A 23,428-nucleotide genomic window follows, 5' to 3' on the forward strand; every position below is an offset into this window, starting at 1 on the left:
CAATCAATTTGGAGGCACCTAGAGGATAATAGGTTGCTAAATAATAACCAACATGGAATTGTCAAGAACAGATCACGCCAAACCAACCTAATTTCCATCTTTGGCAGGGCTACTGGCCTAGTGGATAGAGGAGAAGCAGTAGACTCATAGAACTGGAAGGGACATCGAGAGGTTATCTAGTCCAGTCCCCTGCACTCAAGGCAGGACTAAATATTATCTAGACCATCCCTGACAGGGGTTTGTCCAACTTGCTTTTAAAAATCCCCAATGATGGAGATTCCACAATCTCCCTAGGCAATTTATTCCAGTGCTTAACCACCCTGACAGTTAGGAAGCTTTTCCTAATGTCCAACCTAGACTGCCCTTGCTGCAATTTAAGCCTATGGCTTCTTGTCCTATCCTCAGAGGTTAAGAAGAACAAATTTTCTCCCTCCTCCTTGTAACAACCTTTTATGTACTTGAAAACTGTTATCATGTCCCCCCTCAGTCTTCTCTTCTCCAGACCAAACAAACCCAATTTTTTCAATCTTCCCTCATAGGTCATGTTTTCTAGACCTTTAATTATTTTTGTTGCTCTTCTCTGGACTTTCTCTGGTTTGTCCACATCTTTCCTGAAATGTGGCACCCAGAACTGGACACAATACAGTAGATGTGCTATATCTTGATTTTTTTAAGGAAGGCTTTTGATGCAGTCCCACATGATGTTCTCATAAGCAAACTAGGGAAATGTAGTCTAGATCAGTGCTTCTCAAGCTCTCTGATGTGGGGGACCGGCAATTTTTTTTCCCAATGTGCCAGGGACCGTTGCCATATTATTATCCTATTCGACACTCTTATGAGGAAACTCGCCGTGGACCAGCAGCTGATGTCTTGCGGACCGGCACCGGTCCGTGGACCACCACTTTGAGAAGCACTGGTCTAGATTAAATTGCTACAACCTGGATGAGACACTTCCCAGGGATACTCAGCCTTGTGGGGTACCTTGGTACCACCTGCCCTTAGCGTGAGGAAGCCTTGTCTGTACCCGCTGTGGGTCAGTACCTCGCCTCCACAGGCAATACAAGCACTCCCCCCTAGGCCTCACAGGCCCTGCTGTCACTTGACAGGTTAGCGATTAGCACATTCCGTCCCTGGTCCACTGGACCCTCCCAGCATTCATAGATTCACTGCTTCCAAAGACAGTAAACCCCAGCTTACCAGTTCCACCACAGAGTACCGCTCTGCTGAACACACAGCACTTGGATGTTTACAGTGAAATCAAGTCTAGCAAACCAAATATTGCTCACCCAAAATGCTTGCAGCACTTTACAGCCAGGCTGGCTGTGTCCCTTCTTTCATGAGACAAGCCTGCTGTCATCTTGCCTCTGTGGTCAGGTTGCCAGGTGTCTTGTTTTTGACCAGAAAGTCTGGTCGAAAAGGGACCTGACAGTAGTACAGACCAGACACCAAAAGTCTGGTTACCTGAGTAACCGTCCACAGTCAACTTCTGCTGCCACTGGGAGAGTGGGAAGATCAGCTGCTGCTGGAGCTGGAGAAGCTCTCAGGAACTGCCTGGCTCCAGCAAAGAGAGGTACCCGTGGCCAACGCCCAGGGAGAGGGATCCTGAAGTGTGTGATGTTTGAGGAGTGGGGCCGGTGGCCCCTCTCTCAGCCTCCTATGTGCTTCACCCCCTGGAGTGCTGCCCCCATCCTGCCCTAGTCGCCCCCTCCCCCAACCTCTGGATCATGGCTCTTCCTGCCCCAGTCACACACCCTAGAACGTGGCTTTCCCCTTGAACATTCTGCCCCGGTCACCCCTCCACCCCTAGAGCCCTGCTCAGCTGGTGGAGGGAGGAAGGTGGAGAAAGCAGTGAGTGATGTAGGGAGAGGCAGAGCAGGGAGAGGGCCTGTGGGGGAGAGGCGGGATGGGGTGGGGGAGGTTCCAGCGCTTAGTGTCCACTTTTCACAAATTAGAAAGTTGGCCACCCTACTCCTTGGTGAAGGACCCAGTGTGTTGCTTTGCACTCGATAGACCAGAACAATCCTTTGTCTGTAGTGATAAACTGTTTAGTCCTGTAGACTTCCTCTCCTTTTGCCTGTGGCTCCGTATGCAAATACATAATGAGGCATCTGATACACAAATGCCCAGGCAGGAAGCTAGGTCTTTGTTGCTTTCTGCCTGAAGGGAACATTTTGGAGATATGTCACCTCCTGCTGACCTTAGGGTTGCCAACTTTCTAATCACACAAAACCGAACACCCCTGCCCTGCCCCTTCCCCGAGGCCCCATCCCTGCTTGTTCCGTCCCCCCTCCCTCTGTCGCTCGCTCTCCCCCATCCTCCATCACTTTCAGCAGGCTGGGGTAGGGGGTTGGGGTTTGGGAGGGGGTGAGGGCTCTGGCTGGGGGTGCAGGATCTGAGGTGGGGCCAAGGATGAGAGGTTTGGGGGCAGGAGGGGTCTCCGAGCTGGAGCCAAGGAGTTTGGAGTGTGGGAGGGGGTGTGGGCTCCAGCTGGGGGTGAGAGCTCTGGGGTGGGGTGGGGGATGAGGGGTTTGGGGTGCAGGAGGGGGCTCAGGGCTGAGATAGGGGGTTTGGGGTGTGGGGGTCCAGGAGGTGCTTACTGCAGCTCCCAGGAAGTGGCTGCCAGGTCCCTGCAGCCCCTAGACGCATGGGCAGCCAGTAAGGCTCTGTGCGCTGCCCTCGCATCTGCAGGCGCTGCCTCCGCAGCTCCCATTGGTCACGGTTCCCAGCTGGCACTCGGGGCACGGGCAGCGCATGGAGCCTCCCTGGCCGCCCATGTGCCTAGGGGCCACAGGTAGCAGGTGTCTGCTTCCAGGAGCCACGTGGAGCTAGGGCAGGCATGGAACCTGCCTTAGCCCTGGGCCCCCGCTGTGCCACTGACCGGACTTCTAATGGTCTGGTCAGTGATGTCGACCAGAGCCACAGGGGTCCCTTTTTGCTTGGACATTCTGGTCAAAAACCGGACACTTGGAAACCCTGTAGGGCTGCAATGGGTCCATTAATGGCCCACTCCTGAAACCCAAATACAAATCCATAGAGCACAACCACAGAAATGCACACCTGTCCATATACCTATATAATTAAATCTGTAGAAACGGACTCCCACACCTACATGCAGCTACACACATGTATTCTCTTGTACGCATCTAACATGCACTAACAAATATACTTCCACATTATTTAGTATTACAATTCTTGTTTAGTGCCTAGAGGCCTCAACTAAGATCAAGGCTCCAGAGTGGTAGGTGCTGGAGATGCACATAAAAAGAGAGAGTCTGCAACAAAGAGTTTATAATGTAGCTAGACAAAGACGGGGAGAAATGTCTGATACATTGGCTCTTCGCAATTACTAGTCAACACCATTCACTTTTTAATAAATAATACATTTCTTTTAGAGTTCCCTTCTCTTTTAAAAACTTGACATAAAATGTGTGTATTCATTTCATAACATCAATCTTTCTGTGTGCAAGCTAGCAAAAGGAATAAAAGTCAGAGTTAGGCTGCAAATTTCATTCACACAGGTATACAATACACACCCCTCCCTACACAAAGACAGTCTTACACATACAATGCATGCATGCACACACTTGCCTACACAGAGACACTTTTTCATACGCTTTCTCAGGACCCTAGGGGGGAGGCAGTACAGGAGTCTCAACAGGCCACAGGGCTCCAAGAGGGGCAGTCTCATTCTCCTCCCCTCCTCTCCAGCAGCAGCACTTGGAGACAGGGAGACGTTCCTCAAACTCCTGGGTGCCGGCGATGGGGTGACAGACTGCACACACCACAGCTTGAGCCTAGGCACAGGAAGAGCGCAAGGGGGAGAAGAGGGCTAGCAGCAGTGGGAGAAGCACACGCCATGACCCTTCAACAACCGCCCGCTGAGCACTCGGGAGTCATGCTAGTTCGTTCCCAAGGGGGCACTGGGTTTACAACTGGTTGAAAGACCGGACTCAAAGGGTACTTACCAGTGGTTCACTGTCATACTAGGAGGGCGTATCTAGTGGGGTCCACCCGAGGTCTATCCCAAGTCTGTTACTAGTCAATAGTTTCATTAATGACTTGGATAATGGAGGGCAGAATATGCTTATAAAATTTGTGGATGACACTAAGCTGGGAGGGTTTGCAAGCACTTTGGAGGAAAGGATTAGAATTCAAAAGGACCCTGCCAGATTGGAGAATTGGTCTGAAATCTGCAAGATGAAATTCAGTAAAGACAAGCACAACGTAGTATACTTAGGAAGGAAAAATCAAATGCACAGCTACAAAATGGGGAGTAACTGAGTAGGTGGTAGTAATCCTGAAAAGGATTTATAGGTTATAGTGAATCACAAATTGAATATAAGCCAACAAGATGATGCAGTTGTGAAAAAGGCTAATATCATTCTGGGAAGTATTAATGAGAATGTCCTCTGTAATACAAGGGAGGTGGTTGTTCCTCTGTACTTGGCATTGGTGAGGCCTCAGCTGGAGTACTGTGTCCAGTTTTGGGTGTCACACTTTCAGAAAGATGTGGACAAATTAGAGAGAGTCCAAAAGAGAGCAACAGAAATGATGAAAGGTTTAGAAAACATGATCTATGAGGAAAGGTTAAAAAATTGGGCATGTTTAGTCTTGAGAAAAGAAGATTGAGGGGGGGACCCAATAAGTCTTCAAATATGTTACGGGCCGTAATAAAGAGGATGCAGATCAGTTGTTCTCCGTGTCCACTGAAGGTAGGACAAAAAGTAATTGGCTTAATCTGCAGCAAGGGAGATTTAAGTTAGACATTAGGAAAAACATTCTAACTATAAGGATAGTTAAGTAGTGGAATAGGTTTCCAAGGGGGCTTTGCATAAACCATTTTTTAAAGCCCCAAAGATGGGGATTCAAAATGCCTGTCAGATGGGGTGCCCAAGGTATGCTTGGTCCTGCTTCAGCATAGGGGAATGGCACTAGCTGACCTCCTGAGGTGCCTTCCAGCCCTACATTTTTATGAATGATTTTGATCAAAAATTCTGTGGAATAAAATGTAAAATCATTGCTGATGAAGATTGCAGTGACACAAAGACTGGAGTGGTAAGTTTGATTACAGGGATGTGTCACTTATACAGAGTGCTCTGGATGGCTTTTGTGCCCAGTTTTCTATCAAACATTTTAATACAGCCAAATGCAAGGTCTTACATCTAGGAACGTAGACTGGAAGACATAATCGCAGGATGTGAGGTTTGGCAAGCAGTGGCCATGGAAAGAACTTGAGTATCCACTGTAATTCTGTGGCTAAAAGGTTCATGTGATGCTTGGCTGTATCAACAGGATTGTTTAGTGGGGAGGTGATGATAGAGTAGTAGTAGGGTCTCCCAAAGCTACTAGAATACTTTGTCCAGTTTTTGTGTCAACGCTCTAAAGGATTTTGGGAGGGGAAAAATAGGAGGCGGTTCAGAGAAGAGCTGCAAAGAATTGTGGTCTGGAAAATGCATCTCACAATGAGAGACTTAAGGAGATTGATTCCATTCGGTTTATTGAAGAGAGGGCCAAGAGGTGAGTTAATCATGGCTTAGAAGAATTTATTCAGGAAGAAGATGCCTAATGCCAGAGGGCTATTTAATCTAGTAGGCAAAAGGCACAGCAAGATCTAATGGCTGGAACTTGAATCCAGAAAAACTCAAATTGAAAATAAGGTGTAAGTTTTTTAATAGTGAAGATAATTAACCATTGAAATAATCTGGAGATTTGGTGGATTCTGATCCTCCCTCTATAGTAACCATTTATAGCACAGTATAAGGCTTTCATAGCTGGATTATAAATCAAGACTGGATGACTTCTTAAAATATGTGGTTGAATTTGAGTATACATTATTGGGCTTGATGCAGAAATTATTGGGTGACGTTTTATGGCTTGCATTCTGTTTTTACTGGCCTGTTCCCATGATGAAGATTTACTTTTGCCTCCTACGTTTTCCGGAGTGACCTTTTGATCCAGATTGTGTTAGTGGTGCAAAGGGACGGGTGTGTGGTCCATGGGGTGGCATTTAAATGCCGTGCAAGATTTTTTTCAAGGGGGGCTATTCTCCAGAGACAATATGAGTTTTGAATAGAAACATGGAATAAGTGGATTATATTGCCTCCCACTCCCCCCCCCCCAAAGTGTCTCCTTAAATTGGGTATTGGAGGGAATTAATTGGTAGAAGATGTTGAACTGATTCCTTGTCAAGTATCAGAGGGGTAGTGGTGTTAGTCTGGATCTGTAAAAGCAGCAAAGAGTCCTGTGACACCTTATAGACTAACAGACATATTGGAGCATGAGCTTTCGCAGGTGACACCAACATTAAATCGTGTGTGTGTGTGTAGTTTATGTGAAATTTGTGAGTGTTAGGAGTCCACAGCTGTAGGAACAAGGTGTTCCCTTGTCACTAGGGCCGGCTCCAGGCACCAGCGAAGGAAGCAGGTGCCTGGGGTGGCCAATAGAAAGGGGCGGCACTCAGTTTGTTGTTGGGGCGGTACGTCCAGGTCTTTGGCGGCAATTTGGCAGCACTTCACTCCCTCTCGTCCTCTTCGGCAGCAGCTCAGTCAGGGCTGTTTCTTTTTTCCTTCGCCGCTTGGGGTGGCAAAAAAGCTGGAGCCGGCCCTGCTTGTCACGTATACTTCTTCCTACAGGTAAAATCTCTAAGTAGTTGCAATTGGCTCAGAGAGACTGGCTGCAGTATGGATTACTGACCAGTTAAATTTAATAATGGAGGAGACGGGTGAAGTAAGCAAAAGAATTCTGCTCCAGACCCTTGAAACTGACTCGGCATTCCTCATGTGCACCACTTTGCTGTCTCAGACTGATTTGCTTACAAACATAGAATGATCAAACATTTTTCCTATTTTAGTGACTGGAACCCACATGTATTCAGTCTGGGGGAATCCCGTCCTCTTCCTTGTTGAGACAAGACCCCAGTCCTTCTGCTTCTTACCTAAGCCTTTTGTTGCCTTTCTTCTCCAGATGATAAACCTCCCATAGCCCGTGCTGGGATGGACATGAAGGTGCAGCCTCAGGAGCCAGTGTTACTGAGAGGCACAGACAGCACAGATGACCATGGGATTGTCAGTTATGATTGGAAACTTCTGCTTGGTGACACCTCTGTGGTGCTGGAGGTAGGGAACGGAGTGAGTACTGCTTTGCTCGCCCAGAGGCTCACGCTGTCTACACCAAATATGTTGCAACTAATCAATATCTTATGGGTCACTTTGTCCTTCCCTCTTCATGTTGTTGCAGCCAAGTGTCTGCTCTCTATCTTGCCCCTCTTTAGAGTGAGTTAAGGGCAGAGGAGTTGAGGGAAGAAGCTGGGCCAGAATGACAGTTTCCTATCAATATGCTACCTTTTTCTGTCTCTTCCGCTCTCTCCCATGCATCTTCCATACTTTATACATCCCTGCTGTTGTCACTCAGTGGTGCTGTCATTGCTTAGGGTATGTCTATGATACCCGCTGGATCAGCGGGCAGTGATTGATCCAGCAGGGACCGATTTATCATGTCTAGTCTAGATGCGATAAATCGACCCCCTCAAGCATTCTCCCTGTTGACTCCTGTACTCCAGCGCTGCGTGAGGCGCAGGCAGATTCAACGGGGGAGTGGCAGCAGTCGACTCACTGTGGTGAAGACACCACGGTAAGTCGATCTAAGTAAGTTGCGTGACTTAGATTGATTCTCTCTTCCCCCCCTCCTCCCCCCTGCAGTGTAGACCAGGGCTTAGTGAGCTAACCTTTCTCCTCTCCATCAGGAAACTCTTGCAGCACAGGAAGTCAAGAATCCAGCGAATGCTCCTAAACCCTCATCCCCCTGTGCATTTGTGTGGTCTGTTCTACTGGGGGGAAGGGGGGGGGAGAGAGAGAGAGAAAACAGTATATAAAGTGCTATAACCATCTTTGCTTCTTAGTGCATGTCTTTGAGCGAGGTAACTGACCCATACTCTGGTTCTGCTATGCTCTGATTGCTAGCCTTCTTCTCTGCAAATGGGCTAGCTTGTATCCCTGTGGCCTGTCCCTAGAGTTCTGCTCCTGTTCTCATTGGGCTGTTCTCTGATTTCATCACTGTCTTGGATAGGTGCTTCTCCCTGTTCGAATCTTGCAATCCTTACCTGCCTGAAAGGCTACATGAGCTAATTAGAAGCCAAGACTCGGGACCCATTGATGCCTGCTGTCAGATGGCATGGCTGGTGTACCCAAACACTAGTAAGCAACAACAACACACTTAGAATACCTGTCACTCAGGTGTTCTTTACATAAGGTTTTATCATCATGTTACAGATGGGGAAACCTGAGGCACAAAGCTGCTAAGTGACTTTCTCAAAACCGCACAACAAATCAGTGGCAGAGTGTGGACTAGAACCTATGCTCCTGACTCCTGTCTGGCTGTAAGATCTTCAGGACCTGTAGCACTACTGGGCTTATTGGCTAGACCAAAGTGTAGTGCCCCAGAGACCACCAGTATCTAGACTGAGCATACTAGGGTGCTGAGGCTGTGGTGTTATCTGCCTCCCTTAGCCCACATGGGCATGGGCAGCAAGAATCTAGCCCATAGTTGTAAAGAATCCCAGAGTGCTTTACAAGATGACAATGGGTGGAAGCCTATTCTAGGTGTAGTTCAGCTGCTCTCTTCCTGATGCAACACACACACACGCATGTACCCCCCTAACCCCCCACGGTTTGATATGCCAGCTCCTGCTATGATTTTGTTTGTTTTGCTTTCTTGAAGAAAGGGGAAGATCAAGCCGAGATCTCCAACCTGCAGGAGGGGCAGTATGTCTTCCAGCTCACTGTCACAGACAGTGCTGGCCAGCAGGACTCCACCAACATCACGATCATGGTCCTGACAGCTGAACAGACTGAAGGTGAGTCTATCCAGATAGACCTTTGCACTAGAATCTCCAGGGGTCCCAGCTAAGATATTTTGCTGCTATTATAGGTTATCAGCGAGCTATGTTACCAGCACTCTTGTGGGAGCTGGTGCATGGGAATACCATATTTGGGGGACTGGAGGCAGGATAACTTTATGAAGTTTCTCCAGATGAAAATTCAACCTATCATGCTTAAACGTTATTAGTATAAGGTCTCCCCATCCACCAATGCCTGTCTCAGTTTCTCCAATCCCCATGCAAAACTAAGACATGGTAATGAACTGACTGTGTGTGTGAGACTCTGCCCTTAATCAGATAGGACCAAAACTGCTCAGCTCTATATCATAGACCTTATACTGCTAACAATGATTGTCCTTTAGCTCAGGTAAGAGCTTGTGCTTTTGGAGAAGGATTACTTGAGGTGTGCGTGCGTGTGTGTTTAATTCCTTGCTTACACTGCGAAGTGCCAAATAACCCTGGTGTGCAGCATAGTGACAGCTGTCAGTGTGAAGTCCTAAATAGCCACGGATTTCATTATCAGATTTGTTACAAAGGACTTGTGCCTGGCAATCAAGATGTTCAGAGTTATGCATCAGTGAGGCAGTGTGGGTTCTTGGTGGCCATTTGGCACCAGTGCCTTAAGCAGAGGTTTCCTCCTTCCATCCCAGTACTACAGTAAATAGACTTCCCTAGAATGCAGACAAGAAAATATTTTTAGGCAGAACCTCCTTGGACTGAGCTCAAGATATGTGTTGCCTTTGGGAGAACTCCCCCCTTGCCCTCCCACAAGCCACCAGTTGCTACAAAAATGGGAGAATTGGTGCCAGATTAGCTAGTGCTTGATTCTGCCCTTGGCAGCAAGCTGCAGTCATTGCTGCTGATCCAGCTCACCTCCTGATATTTCAGCAAGGCCAAGTATCCATACTCCAGCTGTGGAGTTGAAGTAAAACGAGCTCTGGCCTTGTATGCAGACTTTTTGCATTGGGGTACCTTTCTTACATTCCAGAGTTCTGCTTGGCTCCTAGTAAGGTGGGTCGGTGCCGTGGGTCCTTTCCCCGCTGGTTCTACAATCCAGCGTCTCAGCAATGTGAGAAATTCACCTTTGGGGGCTGCAAGGCCAACAAGAATAACTACGTACGGGAGGAAGAGTGTAAACTTGCCTGCAAGAATGTTCAAGGTGAGTCCATCTATAGAGGAAACCCCTGTGTTAGTGTGGTTCCATTGATTGGCATATACTTGGTATTTAGTTTGAAGTTTCTGTCTAGTCAACGTTCCTCAGCATGGTATGAAAGAAGTTCATTCAGGGACTGGTGTTTACTACACTTCTGTAGCCACAGACTTGCTTTCAAAATCCTCTTCCTGCTACCTATAAATGTAGCCACAGAACAAGGTGTCTTGCCCTGGAGGTGCCAGAAGTTCTTCTCTTTCCCATGAAATTCAGCTTTCTCCTTACACCCGTTAGCAGTAGCACAGCTGAGCCTTTGTTAAGAGCCAGTCAGCAAAGCCTGTGATGTGATGAATTCATGAGGCCTCTGCCAGGCCACTGTGCTTCATATTAAGCTAAGGTGGGGGCAGAGGAATGGAGGCAGGAAAGACAATTTGGAATAGCTTGACTGGTTTAGGAGGAGTAAGGTGGGAGGGACTTCAGAGCAGTCAGTACCTTTCCCACCTCCCCTCCCCACACAGTGTATAGCCCTCCTGGAAAATGCAATATGGGATTCTGGTAAACAATCAAAATGTTTGTCCTGGGTAGCCGTTGTGCTAGGGTAGCCTTGGTTATTGGGGGAGGCATAGTGACAGTATAGAACAGACTCTGATTCACCAAAATAATGTAGCTTTTTTTATGTCTTTTCTCAAGGTTCTTTTGGAACGCGGGCCAAGCCAGGTAGGCGTCTCATACCTCTCTGTCTAATGTGCAATGTCTTCCAGTAAGTGTGAATGAGAGAGGCAGGCGTCGAGGCTAAAATCTAATCTCTGTAGCTTTATAGCTAGCACTCTGCACTTCCAAGCCACGTTCACTCCCTGGGGAAAGGAGGCACTTTGCTTCATTCCACACTGACTGCCTTGGACCAAGTTTGGAGTGGCACTGATGGACTCGGAAGAGAGTACTGTCCAGGCTTCCCGTGCCCCAGGAAGCTCACGGGGAGGCACAAGCCCTTCACGACATATCTGGGTGCCAGGAGGAGAGGGGTTTTCGGGTGAACATCCTTCCCTCCACCCCAAAAACCCCATAATCTTCCTTTCTATTCCAGTGTGCAATGGGAACTGTGAGTCCTTCCACTTCAAATGCAGAGATGGCTGCTGCATTGATAGTTTCCTGGAATGTGATGAAACTTCAGATTGTGCAGATGGATCAGATGAGGGGCGTTGTGAGCAGTGTAAGTACTTAGAGTCTGGGTCCTAAACTTTCCAACTTTAGTGCCTGAAGATGGATACGTCTCACTGTAGCATAGTACTCTGGTCTCTTAACCTAGTTGTATCCTTCACACGTAAGCATCTTCACAGCACTTCTATGTCACTAGCATTTGAGAGGCCCAACACTGCTGATCACATTGTTCTTGACTCTCCCTTACCTCCTGGATTCTTCCTCCACACTCTCTCCTCTGGAGTCTGCCCTTCTGTCTGTGATCTACAGGGTTCTGTCCTTTTCTCCCTCTTATCCCTGAGTGACCTTAGCTGGTCTCATGGTTTCATGTACCACCTCCAAATACTTCTTGCCACCTTGACTTCTCCCAGTCTCTTAAACATTACAAGAATGCCCTGCTAACAGCTTGCACCTGACATGGCAAAACGCTGAACTCCTTAACCACCTCCTTGCTTCTGTGTCATGACAGATAATTCCTGGGCTCCTTTGTTTTCCGATCCTACAGTCTGCATATATTCTGTGATTTCCCCCCTCTCTTGAGCATCACAAACCAGTATTAATTTTAAAAGTCTGGAGTGACATGGCTCCCACTCCCTTGGGAGGCTATTCCACAGTCAAATACATCTGCTGTCAGGGAGTATTTCCTGATAAGGAGCCTAAACTTTCCCTTCCTTAACTTCATCCCATTATTATTAGTCACACTTCCATACGTAATTCCTTTTCCACCTTGATTTTTTTTTAACTACTTTTAAATATTTGTGGACCTTGATTTATAGCTTCTTTCCCTGCCTTATGTATGACACTAGCAGAAGGGAGAAGAAAGTAGTTAGGGAGTGTCCCACAAAGACCTCTCTCTCCACATACCTTGGGATGGGTGGAGGAGTTTCATACTTGAGCTGGGGACTGTACGTTTCTATCCTATGAGCTGTTTCTTTTTGCAGATGCAGCAGAGTTCAATAAACTACGGAAAATCAATGTTACAACCGAGCAAGGTATGTATGTTACAAATCCTGAAAGGCTACTTTAGCCTTCTTCCATGTATTTTCCCAGTGCATAGTGGGAAATTGCCTATCCCAGAAAAGGACTCTTGCCTAGCATAAGCCAGTCAGTGCCTGACTGATCCCATTGACACTGGGTCTAGAAGCATTTCCTGAATCGATTTCAACACTGTTTGATTGCCTGAATAGTATAGAGGAGGCATAACCAGAGTAAAACCTCTTCAACATGGTAAGTAGTGCCGTGCTCCTCCAGAGAGCTCCTCCCACCCCCGTGCACCCCCAGGCAGTAAATTGCATGACACTCGCTGCATCCATCTGTCTAAACATGGGAGGATGAATTGCTCAGTCAACTTTGCAAGGATTTGAGTGTGTGGTTCTAATGCCATACCTGATGCCTAGACCTCACTCCGATGCCTTCTGGGGAGACTTATGGACAAGTGGCAGTTCTGCTTGGCAGTGTCCTGTTTATTAAGTGAACTTTGAACCCTTGGCAGCCAGGCACTGGTGTAATGTTAGATGGATGAGATCCTCGGGATTGACTTTGGACTCTACCCCACCCTCTCTCTGTTCAAATATCCGTTCTAACCGACCAACGGCAGCTGTTGGGCTCATTAGCTCTCGCTCATTGCAGTGATTGCTGGACTGCTCTCCCTGCTCTGTGGAGAGGGGAGACTTTCCCTTCTTTTAAACTTCCATGCTTAGGGCTTGTCTACACAGGGAAGTGATCTCAGAATAAGGTAGGGTGTGAATTTAACATGCTAGAGCTATTCAGTGGAGTAGCTATTGCAGTCAATTCCTATTGTAGACAAGCCCTTGCTGGGGGGCACTGATCCCTCTCCTGATGGGAACAGCATTATCCTCTTCCAGACTCTGCTAAAATGCCCTAATTGGCTACATCCTCCCCCCATGCACTTTTGGGGCTGTGAGTGTGATTGTTGCCAGTGCGTCGCAATTAGTTGGCAGTTATGTCAATCAGTTGTTGAGTCTTTGCTAACTCTAGGAAATAGGTGCCACAAAGTGGCTTGGAGACTGAAGAGTGGCACACAGTGCACCAGAGGAGTTACAAAACGTGGATGCTGTGTAAATGTGCTGGTTGAGCCCGAACACCTCTTTTGCTTTGCCAGGTCACTGTGTAGATTTACCAGACACTGGGATGTGCCAAGAGAGCATCCCCCGGTGGTACTACAACCCATTCACCGAGAAATGTGACCGCTTCACCTATGGGGGCTGTGAAGGCAACCGAAATAACTTTGAGGAGGAAGAAGAGTGTCTGAAATCATGTGCAGGCATCACAAGTAAGCAGCAGGGCTGTGGGGTGAGGGGGCCAGCATCTCTATCACAGTGAAACCCTCCAAGCTAAATTCCCTGGCTCCAAATAGGCCGGAGCTCTGCAGAGCATGAGATGGAGCATTGCTCTTTAACCCTGGCCTCTCTCCACAAAGCTCCTCATTCTGTCTGATTGCTCATGCAGAGCACCCAGAAATTAACACTCTGAAGTACAATTTCTCCCAGGCCAGCCTACTTTTCTTGGGAGTTTCTTGAGCTCCGTTACTGCTGTGAACTGGAAGAGCATTTTGGATATCAATGTGCAAGGCATTGGCTCTTGGCTGTCCAGCCAGAGAGAATTCCAATAGTTCTTGACACTGGAGTGAAATGGCCCAATTTAGGGGCCCACAGGTATCTGTTTTGCCCTTTTCAGGGTCATCACATTGATACAACGATGGAGGAGGCAAAACTGGATATTTGGTGGTGAGGAGACATATGCCCCCAAACCTGTAGGTCCTCTCTGTAGGGACTGTTGACTCAAATTGCTAAAACATACATCTAGAAACTAGTTTTACATCATCTAGTGCAGATTGTGTCTTGTCTGAGTGGGAGGTGAGGGAGTCCCAAAGAAGGGATTCCACTAAGCTGTGTTGGTAAGGAAGCAGAGAGACTCCTGCTCTGATGCTTTCTCTGAAGTATTGGGTGGATCAATACCATCCTTCACCGGCCTGCCCCAAGAGCCAGGGGCGGCTCCAGGCACCAGCGCACCAAGTGTGTGCCTGGGGCAACAAGCCGCGGAGGGTGGCCTGCCAGTTGCCGTGAGGGAGGCAGTCAGGCTGCCTTCGGCAGCTTGCCTGCAGGAGGTCCACCGGTCCTGCGGTTTCAGCGGCAATTCGGCGGCGGGTATGCCGAAGGCATGGGACTGGCGGACCTCCTGCAGGCATGCCGCCGAAAGCAGCCTGACTGCTGTGCTTGGGGCGGCAAAATACATAGAGCTGCCCCTGACAAGAGCACATTTTCCCCCATTGGGGCTGTCAGAAGAGAGACTCTCCCCTCTCCAGATTCCTGTATCTGTAGAGAAAGAGAGAAGCCTGCATTAAAGAAATGGACAATAATGCCCTGGCTGGGTTGAGGGGATGCTGGAAGGGAATACTCTGGTGGTTAATTCCAGGTATGCAGTTTGACTCCAGCATGAAACTGTCCTGGGAGGCTGACACCTCACTCCATTGTTCCCAGCTCTCTCATTAGACTGTGTTTTTGTTTTGTTCCCTGTGCAGAGGCAGATGTGATTGGCCAGAGATGGGGAGCATTTGGGACCCAGCATGCTGGCTTGAGTAAGTAAGAATTTTACTCAAGTGACATGTTTGTCATGACCTCTCCTTCCCTGTCTCGTGGAATGTATTGCACTTCATTACCAGGGTATGGGGAGGAACATCACATCTAACTACTGGAAGTAATGTGGTCTTCATGGGACAAGGGAAATGGATCTGTGGGATTCCTTCTCATCGCTCACTCCGGTGTGACTCAGTTGACCTCCGTAGTTACTCCTAATTCACCCTAGTATAAGTAAGAAGAGAATTGAGTCCTATAATCTGTAGGCATCAAAGAACAGTGGGGAAGACACTCTCCCCTCATAGCCAGGCTGGCATGTCCCCCACTGACCTGGATAGCTGAGGATAGGCTAGACACAGGTGGGTATTTGAATAATGTTGGTTGACATGGGAGCAGGGTTCTATGTGTTTAACAACACTAAAGCTGCAAGCTACAATTGCAATGGGCCTGAAGTTAATGATCTTTAACATACAACACTCTCACATTCTAACGTGAGTTGCCATTCATCCCAAACCTGTGCTGAGAGAGTTTCTCCCAGAGCAGACTGCTCCTAAGGTGGTGATTCGTCATTCCCAATGTCCCAGAGACTGAACCTTCCTCTCAGATTTGCCATGGTCCTCAAATGTGCCAAACTTAAATGACTTCAGTGCTGGTGACAGGTGCCCGATTAACATCACTGGAGACTGATGCACAGAACAGCTATAGCTTGGGCAGTAGTACTGTGAATTTCCTGACACTCCCCTGCTAATCTACCTTATCTGGAGGAATTCCTCCTCTGGGCTCAGCCATCTCTTGGCCACCCTGCAGAGACTCCACTTGGTGTTGGGGATAAGGTTGTGTGTTTAATACAGATGTCCAACCTCCAAGTAGCTGAACAGCCTTCAGATGGTAATAACTTTTTGAGAACTGACTCGAGTGGAACTTGAACCATGACCTGGAAGTGAAAGGGTCTGTATCTCCTTACCAGCTCCTTGAGCCATCCAGTCATGCTCTTTCTTCATCTCCACCAAATGCTGAGCTAAACATCCCGCTGTCCAGTCACTAGTCCTTGTTGAACGCTCAGACAATGTCTTTTGCCAGCACCAGGTGGTGACCCAGCTCTGTACCTCTTGCTTTTTCCTGCCTGTTAATGCTGCAATAGAAATAGCGGAGCAGCCCTTGTAACTGTGTGTGTCCCCCTTACAGGTGCTTTCGAGGTGGCTATTGCAGTGCTCCTTTGTATCTGCATAATGGTAGTCCTGGTCATCATTGGCTACTTCTTCCTGAAGAATAGAAAGAAGAACAGCCGGCGACGCCAACCTACCACTGCTACCAACTCAACCCTCTCCACCACAGAGGATACTGAACACCTGGTTTACAACAGTACAACCAAACCCATCTGACCCCAAGCACTTCCCTCAGATCGGGCACAGTTCTATGTACTGTTTGTTTTAGAAACAAAGGCTTATGCCTGAAGGACTCTTTGCCTCCTTTTCTGTTAGAAGATATTTGTAGCATGGCAGTCGACACTAGCCATGTCCCAAGTGCTCGTGGTTGCTCTTGAAGCTGAAGGCATGGGGAAGGATTTTAGTTCATCTCTTGACTTTTTCCCCTTCCCCATCTCGAGCAATCCAGTCACAGCTCTGAATGGTTCTGTGCCTTCCATTCTAAGCGAGAGCAGCAGAAGGATTTTCTGTATCTACTGAAGGGGCTGTGGTTTGACTTTTATGTGGCATTAATTTTTCTGCAGGGCCACCAGAGCCAGCTTTGTTTGTTTGTTTTTGTTTTTTGTTTTGTTTTTTGTTTTTTTTTCTGTGACATGTAAATCTGCCCATTCTGGGTCTATCCAACCACCTCCTCATATCCACCCTGTCCCCAAACCATCTTCCCTAGGTGGTCCTGTCCCAATGCCAAATTCGAGGGTCTCAGTGAGAATTTTTCTGGGCTTGCATGCTTCACGTGACTGACCCAGTCAGTGCTGTGAACTATGTGCCAGTCTTTCAAATTCTCTCTCTTCCCATTACAGGAAAGACAGGATTGTCTACATTTTGATTTGCTATTTGAGTTTTGAACAGATATTACAGAAATGTGCAACTAATATCTCCCCAGACGATCTGCCGTACGAGTTTTACATGCACCCTTCTTTGTCTTCCTCTTCTCAAGGCTTGCCATGTGTCTGTTTTTCAGGATGACAGTCTCTAATCTCTGAACATTCTTTGCAAACGTGCATATTCTTACTCAAAGTGAATGGAAGGCTGTGTCCCTAGTTTTCTAGCTAGTCTTAGGGGGAGATGGAAAGAGTTGCCTTTCCTCTCTGGCAGGTTCAGTCAGTACCCTTGCTTCACCTGTGCTGAACTAGTGCCACCTGTTGGTTGCTCATGGTAAGTTCTGCCACAGGGAAGGGGTCAGTCAGCACAGCATGGGAACAAGGTAGTATCCTGGCAAAAGGACCCTGATTGGCTTTTTGGAGGAAGAGGACCCATATGGAGAAATGAGCAGCTTCCCACCCATGCTCCAAAGATGGATAGAGGTGAAGTTGAGGGAGGGAGGGTGAGCAAGCATGCTGGTCCATTCTCTCATGTCTCAAACCACAGAATGTACTAGCCTCAGATCTGATGAAACTGCTCATGGGCCTCTGGATTTTCCCAGGTGATGGGGACAGCTGTCTGGAGCAGCCCAATGTGGTTAGCTTGTAACTTTTTTTTTTTGTAAATTTTCCTGTATTTAATATTTTGAGGCTAACAATCACACGCAGTGCCAGAGTGCCCCTCTGCTGATCAACATACCTGAGAGAGCCCCGATTTGGACTGTGCAGAGGAAAGCAAACCGCCCTGGTTTTCTTACTCATGCCACTTTTTTCTCCCATCCCTATTTTGACTGGAACAAGATGAGCCCAGCTGCTATCATTGAAGTCTAGCACCAGCTACATGAGGCTCTGAGAACTTACCCAGACACTAGTCCCTGTACTCACTCACATTCTTGTTGAGTATGAAGTCCCAACCCCAGGCAGAGACTAAGCCCTTTACTGTGCACTCCTGCTTCTCTCAGTGACTGTGATGGGGCCTGTCACCCCAGCCATGCACCTAATAGTCCAGGCTACTGTTGCTTTTAGAACAGAACCCAACTATCCCTAGTTGGGTGAGGCGTGGTCATCTGTGAAATGCTTCTGAAGCATTGCTGGTTAATACTGGAATTGGAGCCTGTATTCCCCATGTCTGCTGCTTTGGAAATATCCGCTATGAAGTGATAACCTGGATCATTTTCTTTTATGAATTTTAAAAATTTTAAATGTACAGATTTTTTTTTATTTTGATTTTTTTTTAAATGTTTGGACACAAGCGTGTGGGACCCGTCCCCAGAGGGTTGTGGCTGTGGTGGGCTGGCACTGGTGGATGTCCTGGGGAAGGGTATGAAGTGGTTATAATCTCTTCTCGAATGGAGTGATGCTCGGACCCCTCGGGTGTCAGTCCAGCAGGGTTGTCTCCCTCCTGGGAGGATGATGAGTGGGGGGAGATGACTTCCCCCAAGCTGCTGGTGCTCTGATTGCAGGCTTGATACCCACAATTGCCCCCTGAAGGGATGGCAAAGGGATGCAGACACCTGCCTGAGTGCCTGCCCATTGCCAGGCTCTCTCATGTTTTTCTGGTCTGGCTTGCATCATCTCCTCCACACCCAGCCTCCTGTGCTTTTCTACAACCCCCCATGCCTGTGTAAGAATCCTTAACTCTTGATTTTGCTCCCTCTGTAAATGCAGATTTTAATAAAATGTTGTTCGTCTTTATCTGGCTTGAGAGAAGCGTCTGAGGAATGTCGTCCTCCATGTCAGTGAGGAGTCTTCCCCCAGCACCAGCATCCCCACTCAGGTTGTAGTGGCTTGGGGGTTGGGGCTGAAGTGGCTCTGTGGTATCTGTCTCAGGGGAGGGGAATGAGCCCACACTGTTGGGGTGGGGGGAGATGTTAAGCACAAAATACTATAGTGATGAATGCAGCAGAAATGCTTGATTACATAGATAATGACTAGGTCTGAGGCATTCTGGGAATGAGATCGCTTCTCATTAACACACACAGGGAGCAAGGGAAGGGTGTAGCCTGAAACTGGGCTTCCAGCTAGTCAGACTGGTTTTGGGTCTTTGAAACCAAACACAAACATGCTCTTCTTTTCCCACGTGTAGTTCTTTCTATACCTTGGGGCTGTTGATCAGTCAGCCACTGTAATGGAAATTTTGCTTATATCCCTGATGGATGTGTGTGAAAACCAGGATAACCCTCCCCCACCTCCTCACATACTGATCTCCTTAGGCTCTAAAGGTTCAGTAACTTTGCAACCAGGAAATGTTTTTTGCATGGTGCAGTTCAGTAGACTGCGCTAATTACCAAATGTTTCCTGCTAGTCTGCTCCAATTCTAAGAGCTCTGTGTAAGCCGAAACTTCTCTCTCACCAACAGATATTGCCTCACCCACCTTGTCTCTCCAATTCTTCTTTATTCAGTTTCAACCTATTTTTCCTACTGTTTCTCACCCCACCCCACCCCAGACCACCTTAAACAACTCCTCTTTTTGGTGGGGCCTATACTTTGCCAATACATTGTACCTACCTCACTCACACCTGCAGCCTGGGGAACAGTAATAGTCACTGGTGAAAAGCTGGCTTTCTCTGTAGGGCTTGCTCATCACATGTCAATGGCTGGGCTCTGCCTCCCAGGACAGCTGGGCTCCCGTCTTCTTCCTTTGTCATTTGGGAAGCAGAGCTGTGCCAGGAGGAAGCTGGAAGCGAGCCCGGCGAAGTGTACTCTTACACTCCTTCCATTTCCTTTCCTCTAGGAGAAACTGATCCTTTTTATTTCTCTTCCTCCCTCCCTCAAGATTTATGTTTTAATAAGAGATGCGGTAGCATAAAAAAAAAAAAAAAAGGCCTGACAAACCAAAGCCATCCACCTATGCTGGGGAGTCCTTGTGATTAGCAGCAATGCTGGGGAGCCCCAGGTGCTGGCTTTGGATGGTGGGGGCAGAAATTTGTCATGAGTGAATGCTGACCTAGGTGACAGGGGCAGTCAGGCTCAGTGCTGGGATTACACCCTCCCGCAATGTGTAAAGTGGGATAACAAAATGTACCTGCCACATTGTGGTTCCTAGTTAAAGTTTGTGAAACAGCACTCCTGCAGTGCAATTCAGCATGCCGCAGAGTCCCCTGCAGCATGCAGACCTCTGGCTCATTTGAACAACTTTCCTGTGCGAGGCTTAATTTGCCCACTATGCACAGCCATCACCAGCAGTAGGCGATAAGAGGAAGGGTAACTGGTGGTTAAGGCACTAGCCGGGGGCTTGGGAGACCTGAGTTCAAGTCTCTGCTTTACCACAGACTGTCTGTGGGACTCTGGCAAGTCAATGAGGAAACATACATTTAAAAACAGTGTGGTGTAAAGCTGAACTCTTTCTTGCACCCTCACATTAAATATATAAAATGGGCCAACTTTTGTTGGTGAAAGAGACAAACTTTCAAGCCACACGGAGCTCTTCATCGGGAAGAAGAGGAGCTTTGTATGGCTGGAAACTTGTCTCTCTCAACAACTGAAGTTGGTCCAATAAAATATTATTAAAGTAAATGTTTGAAATGAAATATACACAGATTGAGAGGGACGGTACTGTACATCTGGGGCCAGGCTTGGGTTATGGGGGTTACAGACATCGTTTGCAGGGATGAAAAGATACATACATATTGCATAACTGGCATAGACCCAGATTGGGGTGCAAGGGTTTTTAAAGTGTCAGTGGATAAGTGGGCTTGGGGACACCACCCATGAAATGCATAAGAAGTCCAAGTCAGTATCGATGGAGCGGATAAGTACATGGGTGTGTCTCTCTCATCTCCTGGGACTGACATGGCTACCTCTACACTGCCTTTATAAAACGGGTCAGTATGGGAAGAGCCCCCCAAATAGTCTCGCTAACTCTTCTCCAAAGGCTCAGGCCAGACCTGGGCAGGGGGGTGGGAAATTATGCACTCAGGTGGTAAGGAGTTGGTTTGGTGGGAAGGGGGGGTAGGTGGCAGCAGCCAAAAGTGTTTTAAAGGCCTATCCCCCAATGTTAACACTGCCTCTGGCTTTGCCATGTCCTGCTCCTGAGTGCATAATGTCCCTCTGGGGTAAAGCTAGGCAACCTTTGCTTTATGAAGAGCTTTCAGGAGAAGCCGCTTTGCTCGCAAACAATGCGTGCTTGTGCAGTACGTCAGCGTTGCTAGTCAGACTAGCAAGCAGCTAATCCACTGTGAGAACCTGCATTGTAGGCAAGCAAAGCAGCTTCGCCTGGAGGCGTTTCATAAAGCAAAGGTTGCCTAGATTTAACAGTCTTCTTTCAATTAAAAACAAATCCGCATGTCTGGGGGCACCAGAGGTGGCCTTCATGGAGGCTGCAGGTTAAGGCAGACCCCTCATGTTGCATTCATAAAAGTCATTTCTCCTGGACAGCAGACATCCTTTCCATTTCCTCCCAGCAGCTAGGCAGTGAGAATGGGGGCATGTTGTGGAAGGGGGAAGGCCACAAAATAATTGCAGCACACTGAATTTTATAGTGCATGCAAGATATGTGAGCTAGCAGAGCTCAGCACGTGCAGTTCCCATTATTTCAGCTGGAGCTGTGGGTGCTCAGCATGTGAAAACCAGCCCCCATGAGAATTCATAAAGGGGCAGGCACTGTTACTGGGCCACGTGCAGGTTTCCAGGCATAGTACCTGTAGGATATACGTCAGAAAATTGCAGTTCCCAGTTTGGCCATGTGGTGTCATCAGTGGCTCTCATGTTACTGTAAAGACCAGCTGAGCCTTGGTTATATTTTAAGCATAGATTAATATAGCTCAGTGGTTTTCAAACTTCATTGCATCATGTCCTCCTTCTGACAACAAAAATTACTACATGACCCCAGGAGGGGGCACCGAAGACAGAGCCTACCTGAGCCCCACCACCCCAGCCTTCTGCCCTGGGCAGGGGGCATGTAACCTTAGCCCTGAGTGGTGGGACCTAGGCTTGGGCTTCAGACTTGCTAGGGCCCAGGGCCAACACCAGCCTTGGTGATGGGGTCCCAACCCACTTTGGGGTCCCAACCCACAGTTTGAGAACCCCCTGATCTAGCTACATCACTCAGGGGTGTGGAAAATTCACATCCCTGAGCACCCTAGCATAGGCAGCAAGTTATATAGGCCCGTGGTGCCCATGCTTTACCAATATTCAGGAAGGTGGGCCTGGCTCCACCAATGTTTGGGCTTATATTTTCAGAGCCGTCCTGTTCAGGTGGTGCCCATCTCTGCTTGGACCCATTCTGGGCACCACCAAAAATTATATAAACCTGGCTCCCATGCACCCTCGTTAAGCCAACCTAACCCCCGGTGTCCCCCTCATTACTGCCTCTTGGGGAGGTGGATTGTCTACATCCATGGAAAACCCCTTCTGTCAACATAGGAAACATCTGTCAGTGACTGGAATGTGGGTGGTCATCCCTAGTGGGCAGAGCTGGTGTCAGAGGCCAGTGTCAGAACCAAGAGTCAGAACTGGGTTACCAGGAGTGAGGTGCGGCAGGGGTTGGGAACAAGCAGGGGCAGGAGCTATTGCGGCCATGGGCATTGGGCAAATGCTTTGAGAAGCAGCACTTGAACTGCCTGCTGCTGCTCAGCTTGAGAGCCGGACTGTTGACTCTTCCCATCTCTCAGGCAGCCTGTTGCAGGCCAGCTACACTTATTAGGTTGCCTGGAGACTGGGTCCGCTGCAGGCCCTGATTCTCTCACCAACAGTTAGTGCAATAAAAGATATTACCTCACCCATCTTGTCTCGCTCATGTTACTTTTTTGACTGAGTTGCTCCTATTCAGACTGAGCTGTGTTAATACTGCTGTGGAAATAGAACAGTGTCTTAAGGAATCCTCTCTGCTGAGTTGCAGCCTGTGATGCTTAATATGGTTCTGGAGGGGGTGGTAGATCCTGTCCTTGGCCTCCTGTCCTTGCAGGCTAATGAAGGTCTGTATGCATTGTGAGTTGAGATTGTCACTGTTGCCCTAGGCAGGACCATAGGGTGACCAGACAGCAAATGTGAAAAATCGGGACAGAGGGTGGGGGGTAATAGGAGCCTATATAAGAGAAAGACCTATAAAATCAGGACATCTGGTCACCCCAGGGCACCAGTTGGGTTTAAAGAAACCATTGAGTATTTTATGTAACAGGGTTTTATAAATATGATCTCACCACCCTGCTGGGGTGAGGAAAAATTGTTCAGTCAACCCTGGACTTCCCTACTCTGCTCCATTAATGGACTTCAACCCTTTCCTAGAACCATCGTGCCTTCATGGAATGAGAGGAATTGAAACTTCTTGCTTACACTGTTCCATCAAAGCAGTCTAACTCTGTCCTGCAGGGGCCACCCTGCTGGGAGCAAGAGAGAAGTCCCACTCCCACTTCGGGAGGGTGAGTTAAGTCACAATTTGCTTGAGGAGGAACACATGTTCTCTGTGCAAGTCCCAGGGCCTAAGCCAGGAAGCATTAGCTCACACTTAAATTATATCAGGTCTGTCTGGGTTCCCTATGGCACAATGACTATGTTATGTAAATAAATAAACATGACAATGGGATGGCTCCACCTTGACAAAGTG

The 23,428-nt window shown here is 48.0% G+C and overlaps 1 protein-coding gene across 3 annotated transcripts in view; it reads left to right on the forward strand.

Annotated features, from left to right (window-relative positions):
• SPINT1 (serine peptidase inhibitor, Kunitz type 1) overlaps positions 1–18,583 on the forward strand; it is a 29,224-nt gene extending 10,641 nt beyond the window's left edge. For 2 of the 3 annotated variants that reach the window (XM_045016111.1, XM_045016108.1), the window contains 9 exons: positions 6,964–7,127; positions 8,716–8,851; positions 9,864–10,034; positions 10,716–10,742; positions 11,110–11,235; positions 12,164–12,214; positions 13,345–13,515; positions 14,764–14,820; positions 16,004–18,583. In XM_045016111.1, coding sequence (XP_044872046.1) covers positions 6,964–7,127; positions 8,716–8,851; positions 9,864–10,034; positions 10,716–10,742; positions 11,110–11,235; positions 12,164–12,214; positions 13,345–13,515; positions 14,764–14,820; positions 16,004–16,200 — 1,100 coding nt within the window. In that variant the 3' untranslated portion in view covers positions 16,201–18,583. The remainder of the gene's footprint in view (positions 1–6,963; positions 7,128–8,715; positions 8,852–9,863; positions 10,035–10,715; positions 10,743–11,109; positions 11,236–12,163; positions 12,215–13,344; positions 13,516–14,763; positions 14,821–16,003) is intronic. The other variant, XM_045016109.1, reaches the window with a different exon arrangement.
• The last annotated feature ends 4,845 nt before the right edge of the window (positions 18,584–23,428 follow it).

This window comes from Mauremys mutica, chromosome 4, assembly GCF_020497125.1.
Source record: "Mauremys mutica isolate MM-2020 ecotype Southern chromosome 4, ASM2049712v1, whole genome shotgun sequence".
Classification (NCBI taxonomy): domain Eukaryota; kingdom Metazoa; phylum Chordata; order Testudines; family Geoemydidae; genus Mauremys; species Mauremys mutica.